General features: G+C 42.9%; 1 protein-coding gene across 1 annotated transcript in view; it reads left to right on the top strand.

Annotated features, from left to right (window-relative positions):
• HHAT (hedgehog acyltransferase) overlaps positions 1–27,234 on the top strand; it is a 363,481-nt gene that overhangs the window by 57,193 nt on the left and 279,054 nt on the right. Inside the window, exons 4-6 of the mRNA XM_060010033.1 lie at positions 5,958–6,071; positions 21,388–21,582; positions 24,726–24,941. Coding sequence (XP_059866016.1) covers positions 5,958–6,071; positions 21,388–21,582; positions 24,726–24,941 — 525 coding nt within the window. The remainder of the gene's footprint in view (positions 1–5,957; positions 6,072–21,387; positions 21,583–24,725; positions 24,942–27,234) is intronic.

Here is a 27,234-nt window from a genome sequence, read left to right as displayed (position 1 = left end):
GTAGATGCCACTGAGTTGAATTTAAGGTGATGAATTCTATGCTATGTGAATTTACCTTAAACCAACAGCAGCAAAACAAGAAATTCCCCCAAACTCAAGCTTTTTCAGAATCCCTAAGTTGTGGAGTTTCGGTTCTGTTAAATCTTGGCAAATACCCTTCTAATAATATGTGAGTTAAAGTTTCAGCTACTGGTAAGAGCAGTGATTTATTGGAAAGTAGGCAAGGTCTTGGGAGAGTCTGGGTTAAAAAAACAGTGGTGGACTTGGTGTAACTGATTTTATCTGTGGGATGACTTCCTCAGCCTCCCTTGGGGTGTCTTGGTAGGTGCCTTGGGGTTGTACTTGGTACCAGATGCTTTAACAACATTTGAGTCCAGTGGTCTGGCCATATTAGCCATGGGATTATCTTCAGCCAATGTTAATTCAACATGGTCTGAGGAATGCAGGAAAAAAAAGCAGAGAAGGAGAGTTTTGGCCATTCCCCTGTGATAACACTGCAGGACTCCAGCTAAGAGGCCAGAAGTGAGGGTGCTGTCATCTGGTGAGCTTCAGGGCTGATGGGAATTCATGGCTAGAATAAGGAAAAATTTACTCAGTGGTGAGTTGGCAACATAAGATCTTCATTTGCCAGGAGTTTTTTCTTTTAACTTTCTGCCCTTGAAGTACTAGATGATTTTGAAAGAGATTTGAACCGCCAGATATGAGTACACATGTTAAAAAGAAAAAAAAAAAGGTCATTTGGCAACATTAGGAAATCATTTAAAATTCAAAATACTAAAGAGTAAACCTTTAGCACACCCATGTTCGTAACGGCATTATTCACAACAGCCAAGAAGTGGAAGCAACCCAAATGTCCGTTGGTTGACAGATGAATGGATAAATAAAATGTGGGGTATCCATGCAGTGGTGGAATATTATTCAGCCTCAAAAAGGGGGGGAATTCTGCAGTATGCTGCAGCCTGGATGAACCTTGAGGACATTGTGTCAGGTGGAACAAGCCAGACACAAAAGAACAAATGCCGTATGATTCCACTTACGTGAGGTACCCAGAGTAGTCAAATCCATAGAGACAGAAGTAGAATGGTGGTTGTCAGGGGCGGGGGTGAGGTATGAACGGGGAGTTACTGTCTAATGGGTACAGAATTTCAGTTTTACGAAACAAAGAGCTCTGGAGGTGGATGGTGGTGACGGTTGTATAACAGCGTGAACGTACTTCATGCCACTAAGCTGCACACTTGAAAAGGGTTAAGGTGGTAAATTGTATGTTACATATATTTTACTACGTGAGGCACAGACTCTGCAGCCTGAGGACCTGGGGCTTTAAAGTCGAGCTCTGTCATATATTAGCTGTGGGACCTTGGATGTGGTATTTAACCTTTCTGAAGATAGTTTTCTTTTTCTTATCTTGCTATAGGCAGAATCATAGCACATAGTCAGTCTGTATACCATAGTTTCTTCCCAATCTGGGGAAGAGGCTGATGACTGGGGAACTTGCTGGAACAGAACAGGCTGACAGTGTGGATGTGGAACTTGGAGGCCTGGGTTGGTGACACGGGAGTGTGAGGGGGGAATCTCTCCCCCCTACCCCCGAATGATGGGCACTCAGTCAGGACGCTGTCTGTAGGCGGGTGACTAGCTGTTCTCTTAGTATTTCTTTCCTTTAGTATTTTTTCCTTTAGGAAAAAAATAACTTTTTTTTTCCACCCTTTGAAAGCAATCTGCCCTTCTTACATACAGGAAGGCTCAGGGCCAGATAGTGAAGTGACTTGTCCAAGTTTACACAGGGGGAGAAATGTGATGAGAACTTAGGTCACCCGATTTTACTTCCCCACCATTTTAAAGGCCTACTGATTGTTGGGTAATCATGATAGAAATTTGCAGTTAAGTCAAGGTTTTTGCTCTCAGGAACTTACTATTTTTTCCCTCTAGAGAGAAAATACATGAAATAGCTAGAGTGAAAAGTGCTATACTGAATATGCTGTAGTAAAATGTGCTATCGTAAAAGTGCTGGAATTGAGTTGTGAATTGACAGAGAAAGGGTTGCAGTGAGGGCCACCTGGAAGGGTGGAGAAGGCTTCACACTGGAGCTGACATGTCTGTGGATATGGGGCATTAACGAGGCATCCCCAGGGTTGGAAACGATTTGGTCGGATAGTGGGGTGTGTGTATGTGTCTGGGAGTGGTGGGGGAATCCAGGTAGAGCGTCAGCACAAGTAGAAACAGCTTGGAAAAGGGCTTCCTCTTTGGTATCAGGCAGGACTGGGTTTGAAACCCAGCTCTGCCGCCTCTAGTTTTGCCTGCTCTGACCTCCAGTTAACTCATCTGTAACATGGATTAAAAAAAAGGAAAGGTCTCAGTTGTATCTCTAGTATGTGTAGATGAATGACACCACTGTTACCTGTCTTTCTTTGCAGTGGTTTTCAGAGTCCGGGGTGTTAGTGTTGGTACTGTGACCTCCTCCAGGGTGAGGAATTCTACATTTCTGCCCCCCGTACCTAGTGTAGAACTCTGCTCTCTATGGGAAAAGAGGCCCAGATCCTTTTCCTTGTTAAGAGTAGGAGAAATAACGTTTCACCAGGAAGTTAGAGTCACTATTTAAGAGACCAAGAATCATCATGTCCTTAGAGTTCTCTGCTCTTGCCTCATTGCACACTGAAAACCTCAGAATGAATAACCATGCTTAACTCACTCAGTTTATTACAGGATGATGGTTGCTCTGTTTGTGAATATTAGGTGGTCAGCCTTAGTGTGTCCCTGCCTGGGAATGGTGTGGGGTGGTGTGAGCTGTTAAGGGTTCTCTGGGCTTATGAACAATGTAGGGAATCATGATTGATGATGTCAATCTCTACAACTTGAAATGTGGTCCCCAGGCCAGCAGCATGGCATCCCCTGAGAGCTTGGATGAAAGACAGAATCCCAGGCCCTATCCCAGACTTCTTGGATCAGAATCTGCATTTTAGCAAAATCTGTAGGTGATTTGTGTGTCCACTGAGGTTTGAGAAGCGCTGATGTAGAAGATGGGCTGTGAATCTTGGAGTTCAGGCTCCCCTTTCTCCACGGGGGAGCCTTCCTGGTTCTGGCCAGCTAGAATTTATCCCCGGTTTATATTTGACTTCCTTACAGAACCAAAGAAGAGGCTTCTAATTGACTAAGAATTACAGGATCGAGAAAGAAAATGGGGAGGGAACAGAACATGAAAAAGTTGTTCTTGATTTGAGACTTTAAGATTTACCTTGAAATGAGTGAGCTCAGGGTCTATAAGGCTTTTGCTTATGGAATCAGGCAAGTCGACATTTTTCTTCCCCAAATCAGTAACTGCTACTTATTGGCCATCTTCTATTCATTAATTCAGCTCTTCTGTCCGGTTATTTCCTTTAGGTAAATATTTTAAATGGAGAAGAATAGACATAAGAAAAATGTTTTTATTTCCTTTAAATGGCTCTTTTCTGAAATAATTAGTGATGAGAGACTGTGTAGTTTTGATGGGATTTTTTAAAAAAATTTATTTATTTAATTTATTTATATTTGGCTGCGTTGGGTCTTCATTGCTGCGCGTGGGCTTTCTCTAGTTGTGGCGAGCGGGGACTCCGCTTCGTTGAGGTGCATGGGCTTCTCATTGCGGTGGCTTCTCTTGTTGCAGAGCACAGGCTCTAGGCGTGTGGGCTTCAGTAGTTGTGACACGCGGGCTCAGTAGTTGTCGATCGTGGGGTCTAGAGTGCAGGCTCAGTAGTTGTGGCGCACGGGCTTAGTTGCTCCGCGGCATGTGGGATCTTCCCGGACCAGGGCTCGAACCTGTGTCCCCTGCATTGGCAGGTGGATTCCTAACCACTGCACCACCAGGGAAGCCCTGTTGATGGGATTTTACCAGCACAGGGTTTTCAGTAGTTTTGGGCCTTAGGATGAAGCATAAAGGTTTTTTGGTTTCTTGAATGTTATGAGATATTATTTCATTTTTACCCCCTAGAAATTAAACTTGGACAAGTTTTGAAACATAGGTATAAGTCTGTGGTGATGAATTCTAATGTAATTCTGAATGTTCAAAAACATTATTTATATTTAAAAAGCTAAAATGTTGGGATTTTTATTTTGAGGGGGCTAAAAAAATTCCATCTTGGTTTTTAGCGTCTGCATCCATGTTACAAAGTGGCATTTTACTAGCATGGCCTCATCACATGACCTTTGCGCCTTTAATCAGTTGATTGACTCTCCACTAATTTGACATTTTTAAGATGGGGAAGTGAGCTCTGGAACAGGGATAAAGCCAGGTTGACGATTTGAGTTCTTTGCTCTGCTGCTGCCTGGGTGTGCAGCGTGGGCACGTCCTGGGCTCTGATGCAGTCAGTCTTTGAATGGAAGGAATTGGACTAGATCTATGATTTTCATGGGATGGGGTCTCTATGAGCAGGTTGTGTGTGTATCAGGATCTTGGTTGTGGGGAAAACGTGTTGTTTGAGAAGCACAGTACTGCTGTCTTTCTTCATTTGGAAAATAGAAAAACTTTTTTTTTTTTAAACAAGAGGCAACATGTAAAGTGTGATACAATCTTAGCTGGTTAACACAGGATGGAAAGCACATGGGACTAGCAGTTAGTGGCAAGTAACAATTTTTAGTGAGTACTGTGTGCCGGGTACTGTTTTAAAATTTTGATATGCATGTATTTTCAGTTAAACCTCACAAATTCCTAGAAAATCAGTCCTGTTATCATATGAGCAGACAGCGGAAAGGTGAAGTATCTCACTCAAGGTCATCACAGCCAGTATGTAGATAGATCTGGGATCCAAACCCAAGATGAATCGGCAGCCTTAGCTGCTACATACATTTGCTACCTCTACATCCATAGTCTGATATGAATCAAGGTCACTTCAATCTGTATTTTACCTTCTGAAAAAAAGTTTTGTACTATGTGTAACTTGTATGAAATTGCCCCTCAATCCTCAGGTGCAAAAAAAAAGAAAAAAATCGAAAAAAATCCTATTTTCCTTTAAACCCAATTAAAAATTTGACTCAAAGTTTCACTTGTAGAGACTGATGAGATGTTCAGTATCGATAGATCAGTAGTCAGTGGGGGATTCCTTCGTCACCCACACGATTTGGCTAGAAAATTCTGAGGGCCTCAAATCTGCACTCCATCCTGGTGGTGCCCAGATGCTCATGGGCCAAGCCCACATTCTCCGTTTGAGAGTGGCCAATCACTGTGCTTATTCCCTCCATGCTCAGCTTGGCTGCCATGATCTCCCCGGAGCTCCTGAGGCCGAGGCTTTTAGGTGTGAGCCCCCAGGTGTCCATGGGTCCAATCTTTCCAGAGGTTTTTCACCTGCCCCTGTCAGGGAGCCATATAGACACAGAGCCTGGTACAGACGCAGACAAAGGGCACTGACGGACATAGCTTCCCAAGGTGAAGGGAAGTATATTTTTCATTCTTTCCTTGTCATCTTATAGGGAATTAGTTAATTTCTCTATCAAATTATCCTCCTGCCTGTAAGTGACGGCAAGATGTAACATGACTGACCTTACACAATTTTATTAGTGTCCAGCGTACATCTCTCTTGCTGGTGAAAGCATCTAGGTGATGAAACTGAGATAACCTAAGTTGTTATTTGTACTATCTATGTGACGCTGGGTAAATGACCTGAATTCTTTAAGTCTCTGTTTCATATTTTATAACGTGGGGTCAATAATAGTTTCTGTCCCATAGACGGTCCAGAGGTTGGGGGATCAGCTTTAACAGAGACACTCAGTGGGGGAATGGCAATGAAACCAGCTAAGCTGGAGGGGAGGGTATAAGTAGGTGCGGTGTGTGGTGGGGTAGATGCTGGAAATGTTGTGTAAATGCCGTTGTATAGCATTTGGACTCACACTGGCCTTCTTCTTGCAATTGTTTTATTAACTGGAGTTTGTGTTCTGCCTCAAACACGTACCAAGATCCCTCTGATAAACTGCTGTTTTGGCCGATTTAGGACCCAACTGACTTTGAGTGGAGCTTCTGGATGGAGTGGGGCAAGCAGCGGCTGGTGTGGCTTCTCCTTGGCCACATGGGTGTGTCTCAAGTAGCCAACCTGCTTGCAAGGAAGGTACGGTTATGTGCATCATTTCCGTTTAAGCTTCTTTCTCCTTTGCTTTTTGTGAAGAAAGAGACCTGAGCTAGCGAATCAGGAGACATGGATATTAGCCTTGGAAGACTGGAAAAGATGGGAAAGAATTGTTACTGGTCAATAGGATAAATTATCAGATAAAAAGATAAAAAGAAAAGATAAAGATAAGATAAATTGTTAATGATGTTGATAAGATAAAAATGTCATACATGCTTATCCTGTGCTTACTTCCTCCAAGTCGTTTTTCAAACCAATGAATATGAAGGTTTTAGACTAAAACTAAACTTCAGATGGTATTCTTTAAGACCACTCTTAATCAAATGATCCTATAAAAACCCCCTGTTGAGAATATATGTGATTTCAGTTCAGAAGAAAGAGAATGATTTCATTAAGAAGTGGGAATGATTTTCATGTCAAGTAATTTATGCTACAGTAGCTGTTATAGATCAGGATTCTAGTATTTTGCTCTTTCCTTGGCCTGGTTTCGAGAACAAGAGATTCTTCCAAGAAGTTGTTTGAAAAGTGCTTTTGCAAGAGCTGGGATTGAGAACCTCTTTATATTGTAGCTAATACGGGGCCTGAGATAGTGCCAGGAGGATCTTTCTCTAGTGTAGGGGCCAGGCTTTGTCCAGCATCCTCTCATATATGCATCTTGCCTCTGTGGTTTCCTAATCTGAAAAGAAATGAGTCTGTGCTTGGAATTCTACCCAGTGAAAACAAAGCACAGCCAAAAATGGACTTGGAAGTCAACCCAGGAGAAATGTTTGATTCTTAGAGGTTCACGGAGGTGAAGAAACTGAAGGGACAGAAGGAGCAGGAGCCTCTGGGCTCAAGAGACCTGGACGTGAACTGAGAAAACAGTGCCATGTGCTTAGAGATGTCACCGGACTTGGGCTATTTTTCAGCTCTTTCCTGAAAATTGGTACTTTCTGGGCCTGCTTCTCATCCTGGAATACAGAAAATCCCAGTAGCACACCAACTTTCTTTGTTTTAAATATGATAATGATTACTTTTTTGTACTCAAGTGGTTTCCGTCTTCTAAAGTAGCAAAAAATTAAAAATTTTAGATGCTGTCAGATCTGAATATATTTTAAAATTTCATACAACTTTCTTTTTTTCAGTTTTATTGAGATGTAATTGACATATGGCACTGTATAAGTAAGGTATACAGCATGATGACTTAACATACACATATTGTGAAATGATTACCACAATAAGCTTAGTTAATATCCATTGTCTAATATAGATACAAAGAAAAAACGAGAAAAAAGAAAAGAATGTGTTTTCCTTGTCATGAGAACTTTTAGGATCTATTCTATTCTCTTAGCGGCTTTCAAATATACCATACAGCAGTGTTAACCATAGTCATCATGTTGTACATTATATTCTTAGTACTTATTTTTCTTATAACTGGAAGTTTGTACCTTTTGATCACCTTCATTCAATTTTATATAACCTTCTGAGCAAACATAATAATAAGTAATCCATTGTTTTTTGTATTCCTAAACTAGTTATGAACATATCCACCTCAGCCTTCATTAATGTGTTTCTTTTCTTCCACAAATTTGTTTGGTATTTGCTAAGACATCAATGTTTCTAGAAATTTAACATTTTTGTTTCTAACACAAAGTTTCTCTGCCCCTAGATAAATGACTTACTGCCCCTAGGTCTTAGTTTTCCCATCTGTAAAATAAATAGCTTAATACTTGTGTTTTCTATCTCTGTGGCGGGGCAGGGGGGGAAGATGAACTATTTTGAGGAGTATGTGAAATTCAGCCTGTCTCACTACTGCTGCTGTGGGAAAGGGTCAGCTGTCGTGGAGGGGAAGAGTGCTGGATGATGGATTAGGTCCTGGGCTTTCTCATTTGTTAGCTTTCTGACCTTAGAAAGGCTTTTCACCACTGAATCTTAATTTATCATTTTCTGTAAAGTAGGGTTGATGAGATAGTATTATTCTTTTTCTTTTCCTCCTTTTAAAACATGGTGGGCTTCTCACTATTCACAATAGCCAAAACATGGAAGCAAACTAAATGTCCATCGACAGATGAATGGATAAAGAAGATGTGGCACATATATACTGTGGAATACTACTCAGCCATAAAAAATGAAATAATATCATATGCAGCAACATGGATGGACCTAGAGATTATCATACTAAGTGAAGTAGGTCAGAAAGACAAATACCATATGCTGTCACTTATATGTGGAATCTAAAATATGACACGAATGAACTTATCTATGAAACAGAAACAGACTCACAGACATAGAGAACAGACTTGTGGTTGCCAAGGGGGAGAGAGGTGGGGGAGGGATGGATTGGGAGTTTGGGATTAGCAGATGCAAACTATTATATATAGAATGGATAAACAACAAAGTCCTAACTATATTCAGTATCCTGTGATAAACCATAATGGAAAAGAGTATGAAAAAGAATGTATATATATGTATAACTGAATCAATTTGCTGTACAGCAGGAATTAACACAACATTATAAATCAACTGTACTTCAATAAAATACATTTAAAAAAAAGGGTGGGCTTCATTTGTTAGAACTTTCATTAAAAAGTAAGGATGAAACATGGAAAAGGTAGGACAAAGAGGAAGCACCAAAGAAATGGCAGAAATAAATGCAAATATATCAGTAGTCACAATCAGTGTGAATGGACCCAATCCACCCCCCAACCCTAGAAAAGGATTGTCAGACTGGATAAAAGTAAAACAGAAAAAAAGGAAAATAAACAAAGAAATAAAACAGCATCCACAGGGGTGCTTCCTAGCAAGATATACTTAAAATGGAAGGACACAAGGACACAGAGTGTTTGAAAGTGAAAGGATGGCGAAAGGTGTTCCAGCAAATATAAGACTCATCTTTGTCCCGTCCACCTAGATACTAGTGCAGTTTCATTAATAGCTGGCAAAGAACATTATTTGTGACAAAGAGGGTTCTTGTTTAATGATAAAATGTTCATTTCATTAGGAAGATATTATAATTCTAAGTTTGTTTATTTTCCTTCCAAATATAGAAAGCAAAAGTTGATCAATACCATAAAGATAAATAGATATATCTGTGATTTTAGGGAGAGATTTTAACATAATTTTATCACTAATTGATATATCAGATAGAAGAAAACAAATAATACAATTAATAAGTTTGATATAAGAAATGTAAATGGGGACTTCCCTGGCGGTCCAGTGGCTGGGACTCCATGCTCCCAATGCAGGGGGCCTGTGTTCGATCCCTGGTCGGGGAACTAGATCCTACATGCCACAACTAAGACCTGGCACAGCCAAATAAATAAATAAATAAAAAGGTAGTTTATAAGCGGGCTATGAAGGATCTTAAATACTATAGTTTGGGAAGCAGGAATCCACTGAAGGTTTAAAAAAAAAAAAAAGAAACGTAATGATTACATCTAACAACTGGAGAATTCACATCCTCTTAAAGAACACATAGAATATTTATAAAAACTGACCACATCTTAACCATAAAGTAATTTTCAATGAATTTCAAAGACTGTGTTTTAAATAGGTTACCTTCTCTAATCCCAGTGTAATTAAGTTAGAAACCAGTAACACAATGACCTGAAAACTGTAATTCATTTAGAAATTAAAAGAGAAAGCAAACTTTAAAATAACAATAGGTAAAAAAAGAGATCATACTGGAAATTAGAAAATAGCTAGAAATGAATAAAAAATATATTACATATCAATACTTGTAGGGTGCTACTTGGATAATTTTAAGTTTATGTAAGTGCATAACTTTACATGCTCCTATTAAAACAAAAGAAAAGCTGAAAATTAATGAGCTAAGCATACAACTTAAGAAATTAGGAAAGAACAGAAAAAAGAAACGAAGAAGGAAAGAACAAAAATAAGAGTAGACATTAATGAAACAATCAGTGGCATGATTGGTCAAAAAAAATGCACAAATAACCAATATTAGGTGTGGAAAAGAGGATAAAAAAATATAGTAAGGATATTTTGCACAACTTTATGACAATAATTTTGAAAACTTTGGCAAAGCAGACACATTTCTAGAAAATGTGTCTTACCAAAACTGACTCATGAAGAAATAGAAAGACTGAATAGTACTATAACCATGAAAAGAAGTTGAGTAAGTAGTTAAAAATCTATTTGTAAAGAAAACAATAGTCTAACACAGCACTTCTTCCAAACATTCAAGGCACAAATTATTTAAATCTTTTCCAGGCTTTTTCAGAAAATAGAAAAAGAGGGAACATTCATTTTATGAAGAAGAGAGCATAAAATTGATACCAAAATCAGAGTATGCGCCCTACCGGATACTATGACTTAATGAAGATATAATAATTAGGACATTGTTGTATTGGCACCAGGATAGATAAATAGACCAATGTAACAGAGTAGAGTTTAGAAAATACTTGTACATAGATGGAAACTTGATTTTGACAGATGTGGCATTTCAGATCTGCGTGGAAAAGATAAACATCAATAAACAGTGCTGACACAATTGTTGAGTCATATTAAAAAGAAATGAATACTTACCTCATACCATTCATAATCATTTTCAAGGTGAATTAAGTCCTTAAAATAGGACTTCCGTGGTGGCACAGCGGTTAAGAATCCACCTGCCAGTGCAGGGGACACGGGTTCGATCACTGGTCCAAGAAGATCCCACATGCCGCAGAGCAGCGAAGCCCGAGAGCCACAACTACTGAGCTTTTGTGCCACAACTACTGAAGCCCGCACGCCTAGAGCCCATGCTTCGTAACAAGAGAAGCCCACGCACCACAGCGAAGAGTAGCCCCCACTCGCCACAACTAGAGAAAGCCCGCACGCAGCAATGAAGACCCAATGCAGCCAGAAAAAAAAAAGGACTTAAAAAAAAAAAAAGAGTATGAAACTTTTAGCAAGCATGATGTAGGAGGAGAATATTTCTTGATGGTAGGGTAGAGAAAGATTTCTTAATTAAGACACAAAAAGTATAACCTGTAGAGGAAAAATTTGATAAGTTTAACCATATTAAAACCAAGAACTTATCAATGTATAATAATCAATGTACATCTTTGTATGTATCCAGAAACACAGTGAAGAAAGTGAAAAGGCAAGTCACTAATTGAGAAGTTATTTGCAACCTGACAGAGGTTTGGTATTGGAATATATAAAGAAATTTCAAAAGGAAAAAGCAAGTCACCCAATAGAAAAAGGGCTCAATATGGGAAAAGGAATTTGCAGAAGAGGAAACACAAATGACCAATAAACTTATGAAAATGTGTTCAACTTCATTAGTAGTCAAGCAAATATACCTTAAATCTACAAGATACCATTTCATACTTTCAGTTTGGCAGAGATAAAACAAAAATCCCCTGATGATATCAAGTACTGGCCACCTGAACTCATACAGAGAGGTTGTGAGTATGTGTTGGTATGGCTTCTTTGTATTACATTACCTAGTGAAGTCAAAGAGGTGCAAAGTCCACAGCTACCAGTGCGAACTTGGACATGTTCCCTGCAGAAGCTCTTCTCTGCCAATCAGGGGACATGAGCCAGGACGTTCATTGCAGCAATGGGATTGTAGTAACAAAGAGGCAGAAGCAATCCAAATATTCTTTATGGGGAAATGGATGAATTGTAGTGAATTTATTCCATGGAAAGGAATGAATTATAATTGTAATTGTCAACGTGGCTGAATTTCTGGATCACGACATTGAGCTAATAAGGCAAGTTGCAGAGGAATCTATCAGATATGCTCCTATGCGCATAGAGCTGTACAGACTACATTGATATACATTCATGTGTATGATCACAAAGATGAGATAGCCATGAAAATAAGTTCAGGATAGTGGTCACATCTCGTTGGGGAGATAGAATCAGAGGGGAGAGGGATTCCCCTGGTGGCACAGAGATTAAGAATCCGCCTGCCAATGCAGTGGACATGGGTTCAATCCCTGGTCCAGGAAGATCCCACATGCCATGGGGCAACTAAGCCTGTGCACCACAACTACTGAAGCCCGCACGCTCTAGGGCCTGTGTGCGGCAACTACTGAGCCCACGTGCTGCAGCTACTGAAGCCCGTGTACCTAGAGCCCGTGCTTCGCAGTAAGAGAAGCCACCACAATGAGAAGCCCGCGCACTGCAACGAAGAGTAGCCCCCGCTCACCGCAACTAGAGAAAGCCCGCACACAGCAATGAAGACCCAACGCAGCCAAAAAAAAAAAAGCTGAAAAAATAATCAGAGGAGAGATAACCAGGGCCCTTTTTTGGTTTGTTTGGTTTTGCTTTGATTATTTGTTTATTTATTTTTATTGAGGTATAATTGACATTTTTAAAATTGAGATGTATTTGACATATGCTCAGGGGCCCTTTAAAGCACTGATAGCTTTATCTTTCTTAAGCTGGTGCTAGGTATGCAGGTGTTATTTCATCATTCTTTATACCTTATAAACTTTATAAATATTCCTTTCCCTGTGTTTGATATGTGATATATTTTTCACTGAACATGTGGAAGGATGGTGTGGCAGGGAGAAGGAAAGATGAGGCTGCCCTGGGCACACTGAGTTTTCATCCCCTACCTTCCTCACCCTTCTGCCATGTGCATCAGGCCCAACATGGCTGCATCTGACTGGTCTCCTTTGCTTCCCACTCTTTGTCTTGCTACCTCTTGTTTGCTTCCTGTAGATCAGTGTTTCTCTAGCTTTTTTTTTTTTTTCATTATTTCTCCCCCAGGAGCATTTTTAGCTATTTTCCCCCAATTGTCACTTCCTCTTTATGACATTTTAATACCACAGATGTACTGTCTGTTTATGTACTGTGTACCGGCCTGTGCTTTATGCATAGAGGAAGGTTTTCTTGTCTGCAAGAACCAATTCCTCCCTTCCCTTGGAGCAGATATAGCCCCAGTAGACAGTGCAAGATGTAGATTAACCCTCTGCTCGTGGACGGATATCCCTCCCTCTTTCCAAATTTCCTCTGTTTTCAGCTCCTGTTTTGTACCTACCACCATCAGAAACCTACCTAGGTTAGGATATAGATGTGCCTGTGGTTAATTTGCTTGTAACTTTGAGTTAAGTCTCTTCCTGTTAGGAGTCCACATTCAGGGTGGCTAAGGGCTCCTGGCTGAAACCCGGCTTTGTTGCTTTTTAGTGATGCAGTCTTAAGCCAGTTAATATCTTGAAGGCTTTCTCCTCATTTGTACAACAGGGACGGTACCGCTTGCTTCCTGGGGTAGTGGTGAGAGTCCGATGGTTTTCAAGGTTGTGCTGGCATACATACGATGACAGCCAAGTAAGAGGTGACTGCTGCTGGGGTCCGCTGGCCTTTGCTGTGTGCCGCGACTGCGGTCTGTGTGTGCTCCTGGGAGCCGTTCCCTCTGTGGTGCTCAAAAAGGAGGCGACTGTCAGAACTTCTGAAACCCCAGAGGGCAGAGGCTGTCTGTCCAGCCATACCTACCTTCCTCTCCTGCATGTCTTTCTCTGACCCTGTTTCAAGCTTGAGCTGGGCTGTGGGAGAAAGGATGGGGAGACACAGTCCCGCCCCCAGGAGCTGAGTGAGAAGTGACAGAGGAAACCAGATCCTGATCAGGATGCTGGGAGGAGCGGGCCACATCTGCCTGGGGGTGTCAGGGAAGGCCCCCGAGGAAGTAGCTTGTGAGCTGTGCCTTGAAGGGAGTGGAAGCATCTGCTTATTTCAGCTTCCTGCATCTCATTACCAGGCATGAGTGGATAGGTGGACTTGTCTTTTTATCTGCAGAGCACATCTTATCCAAACTCAGTAGGAGGTTTTGTTTGCATTTTTCTTGGAATGTGGCAGAGTTTGCGCTGAGCCGTGTGTGTGTGTGTGTGTGTGTGTGTGTGTGTGTGTGTGTGTGTGTGTGTGTGTGTGTGTGTGTGGTGGTGGTGGTGGGGTGTCTCCCATCTCTTTGTGACCACAGGTTTGATTTGTGCAACAGCTGGTGGGCAGGGTTCTGGTCGGATTGGGGCACAGTGTGCTCTTTGTCTGAATCCGCTTGGTCCTTATGTAAGTATGAACCACAACTTTGGCCCCATTAGCTCCATGCTTTCACCACCTGGACTGAGTGTTCCAGATGACCTTCATTTGGGTGGATGCTTTTGGTACTTATTCAGGGTGGAAGATTTGGGTTGCAGTCGTCTTTTGTTTCCCCATTCTGGGGGGCATCATGAACTGTGGACGATGCTGTGCAGAGGATTAGGCATTATCACTTCTTGCGGTTACAACCCTGGAACCCTGAAGGATGCTTCCCGCCTTCATCTACTATAATACCGTCTCTGCCTTTGTGGCCCTACCTCCTCCCAGAGAGGCAAAGAAGGGTTTATTTTCAAAAGTGGGATTTTCTTTTTCTTTTTTTTTTTTTTTTGCCATGACAAGTAATAAAACTTTCCACTGAGCTCCTCGGCCAAGGTTAAACGCCTTTTCTCTGGGTAGGGCGCTCTCTGGGATTTGGCAAGACTACATCGCGGGCAGTGTCCTGGGAGGGAGGGGAGGCTGAGTAACGGCTCTGAGCTTTGGCTAGGGGGTTGTTATGATTGGAACGTATGTGGGGTGGTCAGACAGTGGCCTCCTTTCTTGAACACCCTCACCACCTGAGACATTGCGTTCCCTGCCCTCAGAACCAAAAATACCCCCGTGCAAACTTTTTGAGAAGGCTAGCTGCGTGGGGGGCCGAGGCTGGGTGCTGTTGCTGACCACAGGGTGCGTTCTCACCTGACCTCTGACTGGCAGCACCTGCATTATTAGCACTGGGCCCCGGCTGGCTGAGCTCATTGGATGCAGGCTGAAAAGCGTGGTCCCATGGCGCTGGCTGAGACAAGTAAACTAACCTCTGGAAGGCCGTGGTGAACAGGCGCTCCCTTCCAGCATATTATCGAAACCACACACCTAATAGGAATCTCATGCATTAATGGTTTTCCTGGAATCAGACTCTTCCACCTCCATCACTGCATCTCTAAGGAGGGATGAAATTGGCTTTGTTTGGGCCCACGGGGCTTTGCTCCCAGGAAAAGGAGGCTAGAAGGCCGTTGTGTGGACTCTGCGATGGTTTTGGTTATTTTCCCTTTTTGTTTGTGTGGGGATACACACACACACACACACACACACACCACACACCACACACACCACACACACACACACCACACACACACCACACACCACACACACCACACACACACACCCCCCCACACACACACCACACACACACCACACACACCACACACACACCACACACACACACACACCACACACACACCACACACACACCACACACACCACACACACACACACACACACCACACACACACCACACACACCACACACCACACACCACACACATACACACACCATACACACACATGCCACACACACACACCACACACCACACACACACACACACACACATATATATATATATTTTTTCAGTAGCAGCTGCAGTTGATTATGTAGTATGCAATAAATTATGCCGTGCATAAGGGTTATTGATTGACTCCTTTTATTTATTTCTCAAACAGTGCCCCCCACTGAGTGGTTTCTGGGCAGATGTACAAAAAGAATTAATATACAGCAAAGTCTGGTCCAGTTGCCAGCAGGAGTCTTCACCAAGCCTTTGCACTTTTGTTCCTCCCTACAGAGGTGAGCTAATGAGGGGAACCACTCAGCCACATCCTGTTATCACTCAGTGTCCACAGCACAGAACAAGCTAACGCAGAAGGGAAGAAGAGATGGTGTGAGGGGGGCATGGCCAGCCAGCTCCTCCTGTGGCTGGGTCCTGGCTCCCTATGAGGAAGAGTTGAAGAATATAGATTTGCAAAAGAAAAGGCCGCAAGTCCATGGTCTTTTCTCAGGGGTGCTGATTTCAGCCTTTGAAACACGCCAGCTGAAATTGTTGATCTCTCGGAAGTCTTCCCTGGGGTGACAGGAATCAGGTTCTATCAGAGAGTCTGCTTTCAAAGGTTGGTGCCTGTACCCTATCAGTTGTGCACTATTTGAGGCTTCCCCCAGCACAAGATTGTAAGAGATCCCTGTGAGTGAAAACAGGCAGTAGGCAGTGAGATGTGAAATAACACCTTTTTATCCTATCTGCATTGGCAAAGCAGTCTGTTCATAAGGGGTTAGGTGTACAAGCAGAGACTTTGGAAATCAGCAGGTTTTCATATTAGTGACTAAAAAGCCCCAAATTTTGGTGCTAATTTCTTGTTCTTAGTCATAACTGCCAGGTTAAACCCCAATATCTGGGGAAGCATATCCACCCATCCGTCCACCCATCTATCCATCCAACTATTCTAACCATTCATTTATCCAGTGTTTATGAAACACTTGCTATGTGCTAGGTACCATGTAAAATTCTTACGTTATTGTATTATGAACAAGACAGGATATTAATTTGTTAAGGGAGCCTATCAAAAAGAGAGACCGTTATGCCCTGTTTTGAGAATTGGTTCAGTATAAACACAGGGGGCAATGGGAACCGAGGGCAAGTTCGCCTACCCAGTTCAGTCTGGCCTAATTCCATCAGAAAGGCCATAGTATTTAGTCTCGCTTTATCTCAACTGCCACGAAAACAGAGTACAGTTTCTTTCTTACTGTTTGTTAAACTTTTAAAAGTTTCTCCTCTTCCCCTGCCTTCCTTTTGGTCTCCTAATCAGGAACTGAAGAACCTGGAATAAAGAGAGTTAAGGGGGTCAGGAGAGTTCTGATGGGCTGGCTTCTTGTGCCCCAGCGGAGTTCACTCAGTCCATCTTATTGATGCAGGGTTCAGGTTGCTCACACTTTGATACCCTTTAAAAGAACATAATGGTAAATGCAAGTTAAAGCCACAGTGGGATTCCCCTGTCCAACTACCAGAGTTGATCAGGTAAAAAATAGTAACAACACCAAATGCTGGTGAGGAGGCAGCATTGGATCCCTTGTATGTTGCTGGTGGAAATGTGAAATGGCCACTCTGGGAAACTGTTGGGCAGTTTTTACAGAGCTCTAAACATGCAACTACCATGCAGCCCAGCAAGCTCACCCTTGGGCATTTATCCTAGAGAAATGAAAACATATTTACATAAAAACCTGTACATGTATATTCATTTCAGTTTTTATTCATAATAGCCCCAAGCTGGAAAACAGCCCAGATGTCCTTCAGCAGGTGAAGGGTTAAAGAAACTGTGGTCCATCCACACCGTGGAAACTACGCAGCAATATAAAGGGGGCAGTCCTTTGATACCTGTCACAACTTGGGTGGATTTCAGGGAATTATGCTGAATGAAAAAAAGCCAGTCCTGGGACTTCCCTGGTGGTGCAGCGGTTAAGAATCCGCCTGCCAGTGCATGGGACACGGGTTCGAGCCCTGGTCCCGGAAGATCCCACATGCCGCGGAGCAACTAAGCCCGTGCGCCACAACTACAGAGCCTGCGCTCTAGAGCCCGCGAGCCACAACTACTGAGCCCGTGTGCCTAGAGCCCATGCTCCGCAACAAAAGAAGCCACCGCAATGAGAAGCTCGAGCACTGCGACGAAGAGTAGCCCCCGCTCACCACAACTAGAGAAAGCCTGCACCCAGCAGCGAAAACCCAACACAGCCAAAAAATAAAAAGCAAGAAAATTAAAAAAAAAAAAAAAAAGCCAATCCTAAAGGTTGCATACTGTATGACTTTTGGAATGGCAAAATTTTAGAAACGGAGAGATTATTAGTGGTTTCCAGGGATTAAGGATGTAGGGTAAAGGAAGCAGGAAAAAGGTGGGTGTGGTTATAAAAGGGCAATGCAAGAGATGCTTGTGGTGATGGAGTTGTTCAATATCTTTACTGTGGTGGACACTGAACCTATATGTGATAAAACCTTTTATGTGATAAAACCGTAAGAACTAAACACACACACACACACACACACACACACACACACACACACACATACACGAGTGCAGGTAAAACTGGGGAAACCTGAATGTCTGTGGATTGTTGCAATGTCACCATCCTGGTTGTGATATATTCTGGTTTTGCAAAATGTTACCATAGGGGGAAATTGGGTAAAGTGTCCAGAGGATCTCTCTGTGTTATTTCTTATAACTGCAGGAGAGTCTACAACTGTCTCAATAAAAATCTCAGTTAAAAAAAAAGCATCATATAAAATAACACTTGATTCGAATTTAAATCTCTAAATTAGAAACATCACAACCCAACATTAAATTAAGATTGTTTTATTTGTACACATTATTTGATCAACATGATTCTTTGTGCCTCATTTCAAGTGAACAGCAGTTTCCAATCATAATCGTCATTTGAACCTCTTAACTTAAATGAATTGGGTTATTCTGACTTTTAGGCAGATCTTTTATCAATTAATTAAAATTAATTAATTAAAATTAACTAATTGGTTTTAATTAATTAATTACATTGGCTGCGCTGCCTGGCTTGCGGGATCTTAGTTCCCGACCAGGGATTGAACCCAGGCTCTCAGCAGTGAAAGCACGGAGTTCTAACCACTGGACCGCCAGGGAATTCCCTAGGCAGGTTTTTAAATCTTGAACTTGACATAGATTATGCCTGTGACCAAAACTGTGCGTATCTGCCCAGATCGCCCTGAGAACTTGGAGAAAACGTTTTTAAAGCCTTTCTAGTGATGAATCAGAAGTATTGTTTTGGAATAAAACATAACACACTTTCTTTTTTAGTTTTGAAAAGTTAAAAGATTCCTGGCATATTTGATGTCAGAGGCTCAATGTCTGATATTTAAGCATTTTTGCTAAAGAGGACACAGGTTTGATAAACTAAATACATAAGCACTTTTGGAGTAGAAATAGGTGGGACCGGGCTGTCTTTAGGGCTTTGCATATGAAAACGGTCTTTGAAACACTTGGGCAAAGCACCCCTCCTCCTCAGAGCAGCAGACCTTCTATGCTGCTGCCTGCGCGGCTAGGCAGTGTCACATTTCTACTTCTCGCCCTCTCTGCCCTGCTTCTTGCTGGTCTAGGCGTGTGTGTGTGTGGGGGGGGGGTAGGGGGGGATAGCGGTCAGAGGAGGTGTGCCCTAAGGGCTGCATTGATGGTGGGGGACTGTTCCTCTGATGCCAGTCAGAGAACAAGGCATGGAAGACTAATCATGCTGTATCAGCATCTTAGTGGTGTTTTCAAGGATGGGATTCCAATTGCATTCACTTTATAGAATGAAAAAAATCAATATGTTAGTCGGGTTCTAATTTATGTTTTAAAACAGGTGATTTCTTTTTTGCATTGTTCACATCTTTCCCTTTTTATCACGTGCCCACCGTGAATGTGTATAGTGGAGTTGTCTTTGCCCGTTGGGGAGGATGAGTGTGTAATAGGAGGGATAGAAGAGAATATGAGGTTCACGTGCATGCATTTTCTGTGATGTCTTAGAGAAAATTAGACGTTGTCTGCCTCTACTCTTCGGCAGGAGGAAGATGGTGAGGGATGAGAGTATAGGACAACCTTGTGTGCCCCCATGGTATCATTTGTGAGCACAGGTAAATTCATCAGATAATCTCTGGAGCAGATGGGGTTTGCACAGCACTATTAAGTAGTTCCTGAAGGTTCCTCCAGTTTTTTCAAGCTGAAGCAGCTTAAGTCTGTGGTTAAGTTCCCAAATGAATCCCAACAGGCTTCTTCCAAATGGATCAAATAGCATTCAATAAAAACGTAGCTGTGTTACGTGTATATGTATGTAGCCATGCACACATGGAAAAAGACTCCAAGTGGTAAATGCTATAGATCAAGTTGAAAAAGACACCCCTTCCCTTTTTTTCGCTCATTAGAACTACTTCTTAAAATAGTCTCTGGTGACCTTGTTCCTTATAATTGAACTCTGTCCAGAGGTGAGTGCTTGGGGGAAAGTTTGAAGCAAATTTATGTGGCTGTTTAATGAGGGTAGTAGGATGGAAAAATAGTAAAAATGAACTGCAGATTTCTCTGATTTTCTTGGAACTTCAAAGTGGCTGACCTAGTCCCTCATTTAAAATGTTCTCTCTGAGGCTGGAGTAGAAGTTTGGTAAGGAATTGTACTAAGGCAATATTTTGGGAGAGTTAGCACTGAAGGACGGCATTTACAGTGTGCGGTCCACATCTGTCTTTCCCTTAAAGAAGTCTTTTTGTTTTCACAGGAAGACCTAATTTCAAGCAGCCCCTACTTTTCAACTTAGTGTATTCCTGGAAATCCTATTTTTGAATGCTCACCAAAAAGCCACATCATATTTTCCTATAGGAATAATAACTAGTATTTGCCTTGTCCTTCCTGTGTATGCAGACACCATTGTAAGCATTTTACGTGCATTAACTTAGTTAATCCTCACGACAACCTCATGAAGTAGATACTGTTACTATCCTAATTTTATACCTGCGAAAACCGAGGCACAGAGAGATTAAGTAAGTTGCCGAGGGTCACACAGCTAGTTAATGGGGATACCAGGATTTATTTTAGGTAATTGGACTTCAAAGCTTGAGTAATTACACCACTATGATATGTTGCCTCTCAAACAATGTTAAAACATTATTGTGGTTTTTTAAGTAAGGATTTACCAGCCAGATAGGACCAAGACTATATTGTAAAAGCAAAGACATGTTAATTTGTCTGTTTAGTTATTCAATGTCAATAACTATAAAACTTGATAATGAAATAGAAAAATCCTCTCCTAAAATGGGAATAAATGTATTAATTGGATTGATTATGCAAAGGCCTCACTATCACTGAAAACGGGTAAGCTATACTTTTTCTGTGACACAAACTTGACTGTAAATAATATGCTAATGAAATAAAAATGTAATTAGAGATTTCCTTGTAAGTCTCTGGTTTAAACTTTAGAAAGCCTTTTGTGGTTTAGAGGGTCCAGTTTTCTCAGTAAGACTCCTGAGAAGTTTGCACCAGTATTTTATCTTACCTTCGTTTTGCAGAATAGTGTACGCAGGGGCTAGTGTGCCAGATTGGCAGCTTTTCTAACTGTCTTCAGGCTCCCATAATGTCTGTTGAAAGTCAGCCATAAATCTCATTGTTGTGGGATCCAGTGGTCTGGGTGGTTTTGGCTGAAGGCAGGAAAGTGGCTCCTTTCTCTGGGCGGATCTGGTGGAGTTCTGGGGACCTGGGGCTAGGCAGCCATCGCTCTGGGGTTAATGTGGAAAGTCCCTCTGAATCCTCTTTGTCTGTGTTACACTAAATCTCCAGGCCAGTGAGAACAGTTTGGTTAATGGGTCACAAGACATTACCCTCTTTTATGTAGAACCTTCAATAGCAATGCCTGTTAACTTACCCTTCTCTTTTTTCTTCCTCCCCACCCCCCCCATGTCTTTCTCACTGGGTCCCTCCCTGTCTGCAGCACAAACCCTGGATCCTCACAGCCTATGGGATGTGGGCCTGCTGGTGTGTGCTGGAGACCCAAGGCACAACCATGGTTCTTATTCACACCACCATCTCCTTCTGTGTTGCCCAGTTCCGGTCGCTGTTCCTGTCATGGCTCTGTTCTCTCTTCCTGCTCTCTACACTGAGGCTTCAAGATGTGGAGGAAGTTATGGTAAGAGTCTCCGTTTTACCATTGGGAAGGAGAAGGCACCTTTGGCAGTGCCTTTATCCAGGTAGATGCCTTTGTTTTCAGACAAGAGTCAATTGAAGAACTGTGGTGGCGCTCCCTCTAGTGGCCACAGGGGGTTGATGCATGTGAACCCTGGTGTTGCGTTCTGCAGTCTTTTGTATCTGACTATGCCTTAGTCCTTGGAGGTTGCCCAGCGCTGACCTTGTACCTTTTCTCCCAGTTTGGGCAGGCATGGATGGTGCCAGATGTCACAGGAACAAAGGGGAAAAAAAAGCAATATGCAAAAAAGCAAAAAAAAAAATCCCCTATGCATTTAATAAAACAATCATCTGTAGAATGCTGCAGGGTTTATAGGGAACTCTCACATTCCTTATCTCATCAGAAGCCCACGATAGTCCCTGAACAGATAAGGGAGGTATTTTCCTTGCACAGAACATCTTGGGAAGCTTTTGATATTCTTTCTTTAGTCATGTGGAACTGGGCTTCCCATGGTGTCTTTATTTTTGTTCATTTGTTCACTCATTCGTTCACCTTTTCATTGATTTAAGTGATAGCACTTAGAATTGGTGAGGCCTGGATCTGTACAGTCATGGGAAAGAATGCGACGGGAAGGATGAGCCGGTGGTTTTCTAGTCTCTTCTATTCACTGTCTCTTCTCCTCTTGAAACTGGAGGCGGTGTTTAACCTCTGAGTCTTAATTTCGTCATTTGGAAAATGGAGGTAATAGCTGCTCTGTCTTCCTCATGGAGTTGTTCTAAGGATCCAACAAGATAATACGTGTTAAGCAATTTTGTAAAAATGGTAGCATTTTGAAAATTCAAGAATTCTTGCTGTTGTTAGGCTGCCTTAATTTTTCTTCACTCTTACCAATGGACTGGGGCGAATACTTCAAGCACATGTCTCAAAACCTGGACTTAAGAGAATAAGCACGGTAGCGTCTCTCTCCTAACAAAGATACGTAACTTCCCAGAATGATTAAACTAGGCGATCACTTAAATAAGTGTGCTTAAAAATAGATTTGTGGGGGCTTCCCTGGTGGCGCAGTGGTTGAGAGTCCGCCTGCCGATGCAGGGGACACGGGTTCGTGCCCCGGTCCGGGAAGATCCCACATGTCTCGAGTGGCTGGGCCCGTGAGCCATGGCCGCTGAGCCTGCAGGTCCAGAGCCTGTGCTCCGCAACGGGAGAGGCCACGACAGTGAGAGGCCCGCGTAACGAAAAAAAAAAAAATAGATTTGTGATAAAAATAAAAACAAATTCACACCTAACTTCTGGGGGACCTGGCAAACGTTCAAAGACGGTCTCCAGTTGTAATTATCCTTTATTTGGGGACTCTTAGCATCAGTTATGGGTGTTGGTGGTGAATAAGTATTCTATTTGTTATGTAAGCTGGTGGTGTGAAAAATATTGCTGAAGGGGAGCGAGCAAATGACCAGAAACTAGTTGCCCTGGGTTTCCATACTTTCACACATGCGGTTTTCTTGGTTTTCCTTGGTGGCTGCCGAAGTCCTGGACGTGGAATAGAAACTCTGTTCGGTACTTAGTTTTTCAGTGTAAAGCCTTAAAAGACCCTCGTGGATCAAGTGAACAACTCTTTCCTTTGTCCCAATTTTATTTCTTGTATCTATTTCCATAACCTATTTTCTCATTAAAAAAGCAATACATACGTATTATAGAAAATATGGAAAATATAGAAAAATATAAAGATTATAAAATGATCCATAATTTTATGCCCTCACTATTAAGATTTTACCACATTTGCTTTTAGTCTTTTGTTCCGTACCTAATTTTGTACGTGCTTTTTTTTTTTTTTTTTTTTTTTTGCGGTACGTGGGCCTCTCACTGCTATGGTCTCTCCCGTTGCGGAGCACAGACTCCGGACGCGCAGGCCCAGCGGCCATGGCTCACGGGCCCAGCCGCTCCGCGGCATGTGGGACCTTCCCGGACCGGGGCACAAACCCGTGTCCCCTGCATCGGCAGGAGGACCCTCAACCACTGCGCCACCAGGGAAGCCCTGTACGTGCTTTTTATTCTTTCATGCTGTGTTGTAATTATACTTTTACATACCTATCTCTGGTATGAGAATTTAGGTACATTGAGGGCAGGGACTATTTCTTTCTTTTCTTTTTTTTCTTTTTTTTTGCGGTACGCGGGCCTCTCACTGTTGTGGCCTCTCCCGTTGCGGAGCACAGGCTCAGCAGCCATGGCTCACGGGCCCAGCCGCTCCGCGGCATGTTGGATCCTCCCAGACCGGGGCACGAACCCGTGTCCCCTGCATCGCCAGGCGGACTCTCAACCACTGTGCCACCAGGGAAGCCCCGGGACTATTTCTTTTGATGATGTTTTTCTAAAGCTTATTTGGAAAATAGTCTTCCACTACATGTGGAGCCAAATTAATGATAGAAGAACAAAAGGAAAGATACACTGAACACATAAATCCCACGTGACATTTACAGACACACCCCATTTTATTGCACTTTGCAGATATTGCATTTTTTTTTTTTTAACAAACTGAAGGTTTGTGGCAACCCTGCGTTGTCAGATGATCAACAGCATTTTTTCTGTTTTTCAGCGATAAAGTATTTTTAAATTAAGGTATGTTCTTTGTCTTTTTAGACATAATGCTGTTGCACAGTTTACTAGACTACAGTATAGCGTAAACATAACTTTTATGTGCACTGGGAAAGCAAAAAATTGTGTGACTCATTTTATTGCAGTGTTCGCTTTAATGCGGTGGTCTGGAACCGAACCTGCAGTACCCTGAGGTCTGCCTGTATAAGTCTGTCGTTGTCTTCAGAGTTGATGAAGGAGCTGTTAGAGTACCCACTGGATGTAGCTGATCTCCATGCTGTCCGCTGGTGTATCTGATAGAAGCATATCTGGGAAAACCTTCACTCTGTGTTGCATCAGGCTTAATGCGAAGCTTATGGCTGATGTTAGGGACACTCTCCTGCCCGTTCCTCATTAATTGCTTGTTTTGATGATCGATGATGTTTACCTGCTGTTCAGTGGTTCTCGACTCCCTGGATGGGACAGCTGCTCTGCCCGTGGAAGAGATCTCCTTCCTGGGAGACTGGATGACGTCCCTCCTTGCCACTCAAGGTTGTTGTCTCCTTGTGACTTTGCAGAGAGGGTGGTACCAGACGGAAAATGAGTACTACTTGCTGCAGTTCACACTGACCGTTCGCTGCCTGTACTACACCAGCTTCAGCCTGGAGTTCTGCTGGCAGCAGCCGCCGGCTGAGCGCACCTTCTGCTCCTTTCCCTGGATGGTGGCCTATGTCTTCTACTACCCAGTCTTCCACAACGGGCCCATCCTCAGCTTCCCGGAGTTCATCGCACAGGTGAGAGCCTTTCGGGGATTGGATGGGTGTTTCTGCAGATGATGCTTCTGTCTCTGTTGCTGTGGTCATCCGTGAGTCTTCATACAGGGGTGCCCACAAGTTTAAGAACACACGTTATTGTCATGATTTCTGATAATAAATGAAATACTTCTGGGAAATAAGCCTTCAAAATAAAGGTCAGCATATCTCTTGGGCCTGTTGGTGGTAGGAGCTCCCACCCGGATTCTCTGTGGACTGTGGCAGCCAGAAATAATAACTGGGCACAGCCAGGAACTTGGGGGGTAGGCATCCCCTGCAGGGCTGTCCCAGAGAAAGAAAACTGGCTTCTTGTGGTATTACTTGGAAAGTGGAAGGAGGAACTGGCTAAGCTCTTGTTTGGCAAATAATAGGTGCCCTTTTATTTTCACAAACTGCTTATGAAATAGCTCTACCGTGGCCTGGGAATTGTTCAGGGCGATCTGGATGGGATAACAGAGTGGAGTTGAAGAGGGTTTGAGAGAAATGGTGTGCTTTCAGGTCTGGGTGCCTGTTTCTGTCCAGGATCTCGCCTCCCTACTTCTGGACAGCAGCCTTGTCTGAAGCTCATGGGAAGCCACCTTCGTCATTGCCACCTCACTTTTCCTCCTAGTTCGGATTTTTTTTCTCATTCCACAGCTAGCCTCGTGGAACACGTGTACTACGTTAATTCACCTGAAGTGTGAGTAATCAATTGATGTTCCCGAAAAACAGTGTTTCTCAAAGGACATTCCTGTCTCCCTCCCCCCAACAAAACAATCCCCATGGAGGTGAGAACAATAATACGTACGCACACACAGTGCACACATGTGCAAGCACACATATGTACACGTAGTGCACACACACTGGGGCCTGGACACGTAGTTCAAAGAGCAGGGCCAGCAGCAGTGTTTGACATTTTCGGAGGGCAACCCGAAAGGTGCCCCCTGCACAAATAGGGGGGTTCTTAGAAATCCCTTATTTCATCTTAAAAATTTCACTGAGTTGCACATTGTACTAGAAGTATATTTCTGCATTATAACAATAACTTAATGTTTAAAAATTACCAGTTAAATCATTGAATGTTTTCCTCTCTGCAGATCTTTAAGTGAAGTTGATATTCTGGGCAGATGTATGTTTAGTACATGGTTTCTCATACCTCAGTTTGGGTTGTCTAGGATCGTTCTTTTGCCGTGAAGGAATTTGAAATCTGTGTTTGAAAATCATGGTTAAAATTGTGTAAAAGAAAGAGGTGGTTTAGTGATGGCAGCTGATCTCCTAACTCAGTGATTCTCCAAGTGTGGTCCCTGGACCAGCAGCTACAGTATCACCTGGGAAGTTGTCAGAAATGCACATTCTCAGGCCCCTCCCCAGACCTAATGAATCAGGAACCCGGGGGCGGGGCCCAGCAGCGTGGTCCCGATGCTGTTAGAGATAGAGAACCACTATCCGAAGTTCTTAGAAGAGCAGGGGGTTGGGTGAGGGTGGGGTAGACCCGGGGGAGGGTGGGTTCAGGTTCTCCGAATTTTGTCTCCTTTACAACCTCCTTGCCACTGTAAGTTTTTAATTCTAACATTGCAGTCAATAACTTTTGGACTAAACATCCACAAGCACACCCCCCATCCCTCCCTTGAAGACAGATAATTCTCAGAGAAACATAGACTAAACCCATTAAGAGGAAACAAATTGGGACTTCCCTGGTGGTGCAGTGGTTAAGAATCCGCCTGCCAGTGCAGGGGACACGGGTTCGACCCCTGATCCAGGAAGATCCCACATGCCGTGGAGCAACTAAGCCCGTGCGCCATGACTACTGAGCCTGTGCTCTAGAGCCCGCGAGCCACAGCTACTGAGCCCGTGAGCCACAACTACTGAAGCCCGTGCGCCTAGCGCCTGTGCTCCGCAATGAGAAGCCCCCACACTGCAATGAAGAGTAGCCCCCGCTCGCCGCAACTAGAGGAAGCCCGTGCACAGCAACCAAGACCCAATGCAGCCAAAAATAAAATAAATAAATTTATATATATAAAAAAAGAGGAAACAAATTATTTTCCTAACTGCCTCTTATCCATTAAGGAGCTTAGCCCTATGGGATCTGTACTTTGTTGTTAGGCAAATCATCATTCTTCTTAGTTCTCGTCTGTCTCCTCCTTTCTGATTGTACCCTGTAGGGTCTTGAGGGAATATGAGAGGCGGGTCTCAGGGTCCTGAATATGTTACACAGAGGCGAGCTTTGAGATTATCGCTCACCTACATCCTTAGCCAAAGGCTCTTGTTTTTGAGTTTCAGCCTGGGGAAATGAAGG

Source organism: Delphinus delphis, chromosome 1, assembly GCF_949987515.2.
Source record: "Delphinus delphis chromosome 1, mDelDel1.2, whole genome shotgun sequence".
Lineage (NCBI taxonomy): Eukaryota > Metazoa > Chordata > Mammalia > Artiodactyla > Delphinidae > Delphinus > Delphinus delphis.
Note: the sequence above shows the minus strand (reverse complement) of the source record. Positions and strands in the feature narration are given on the sequence as shown.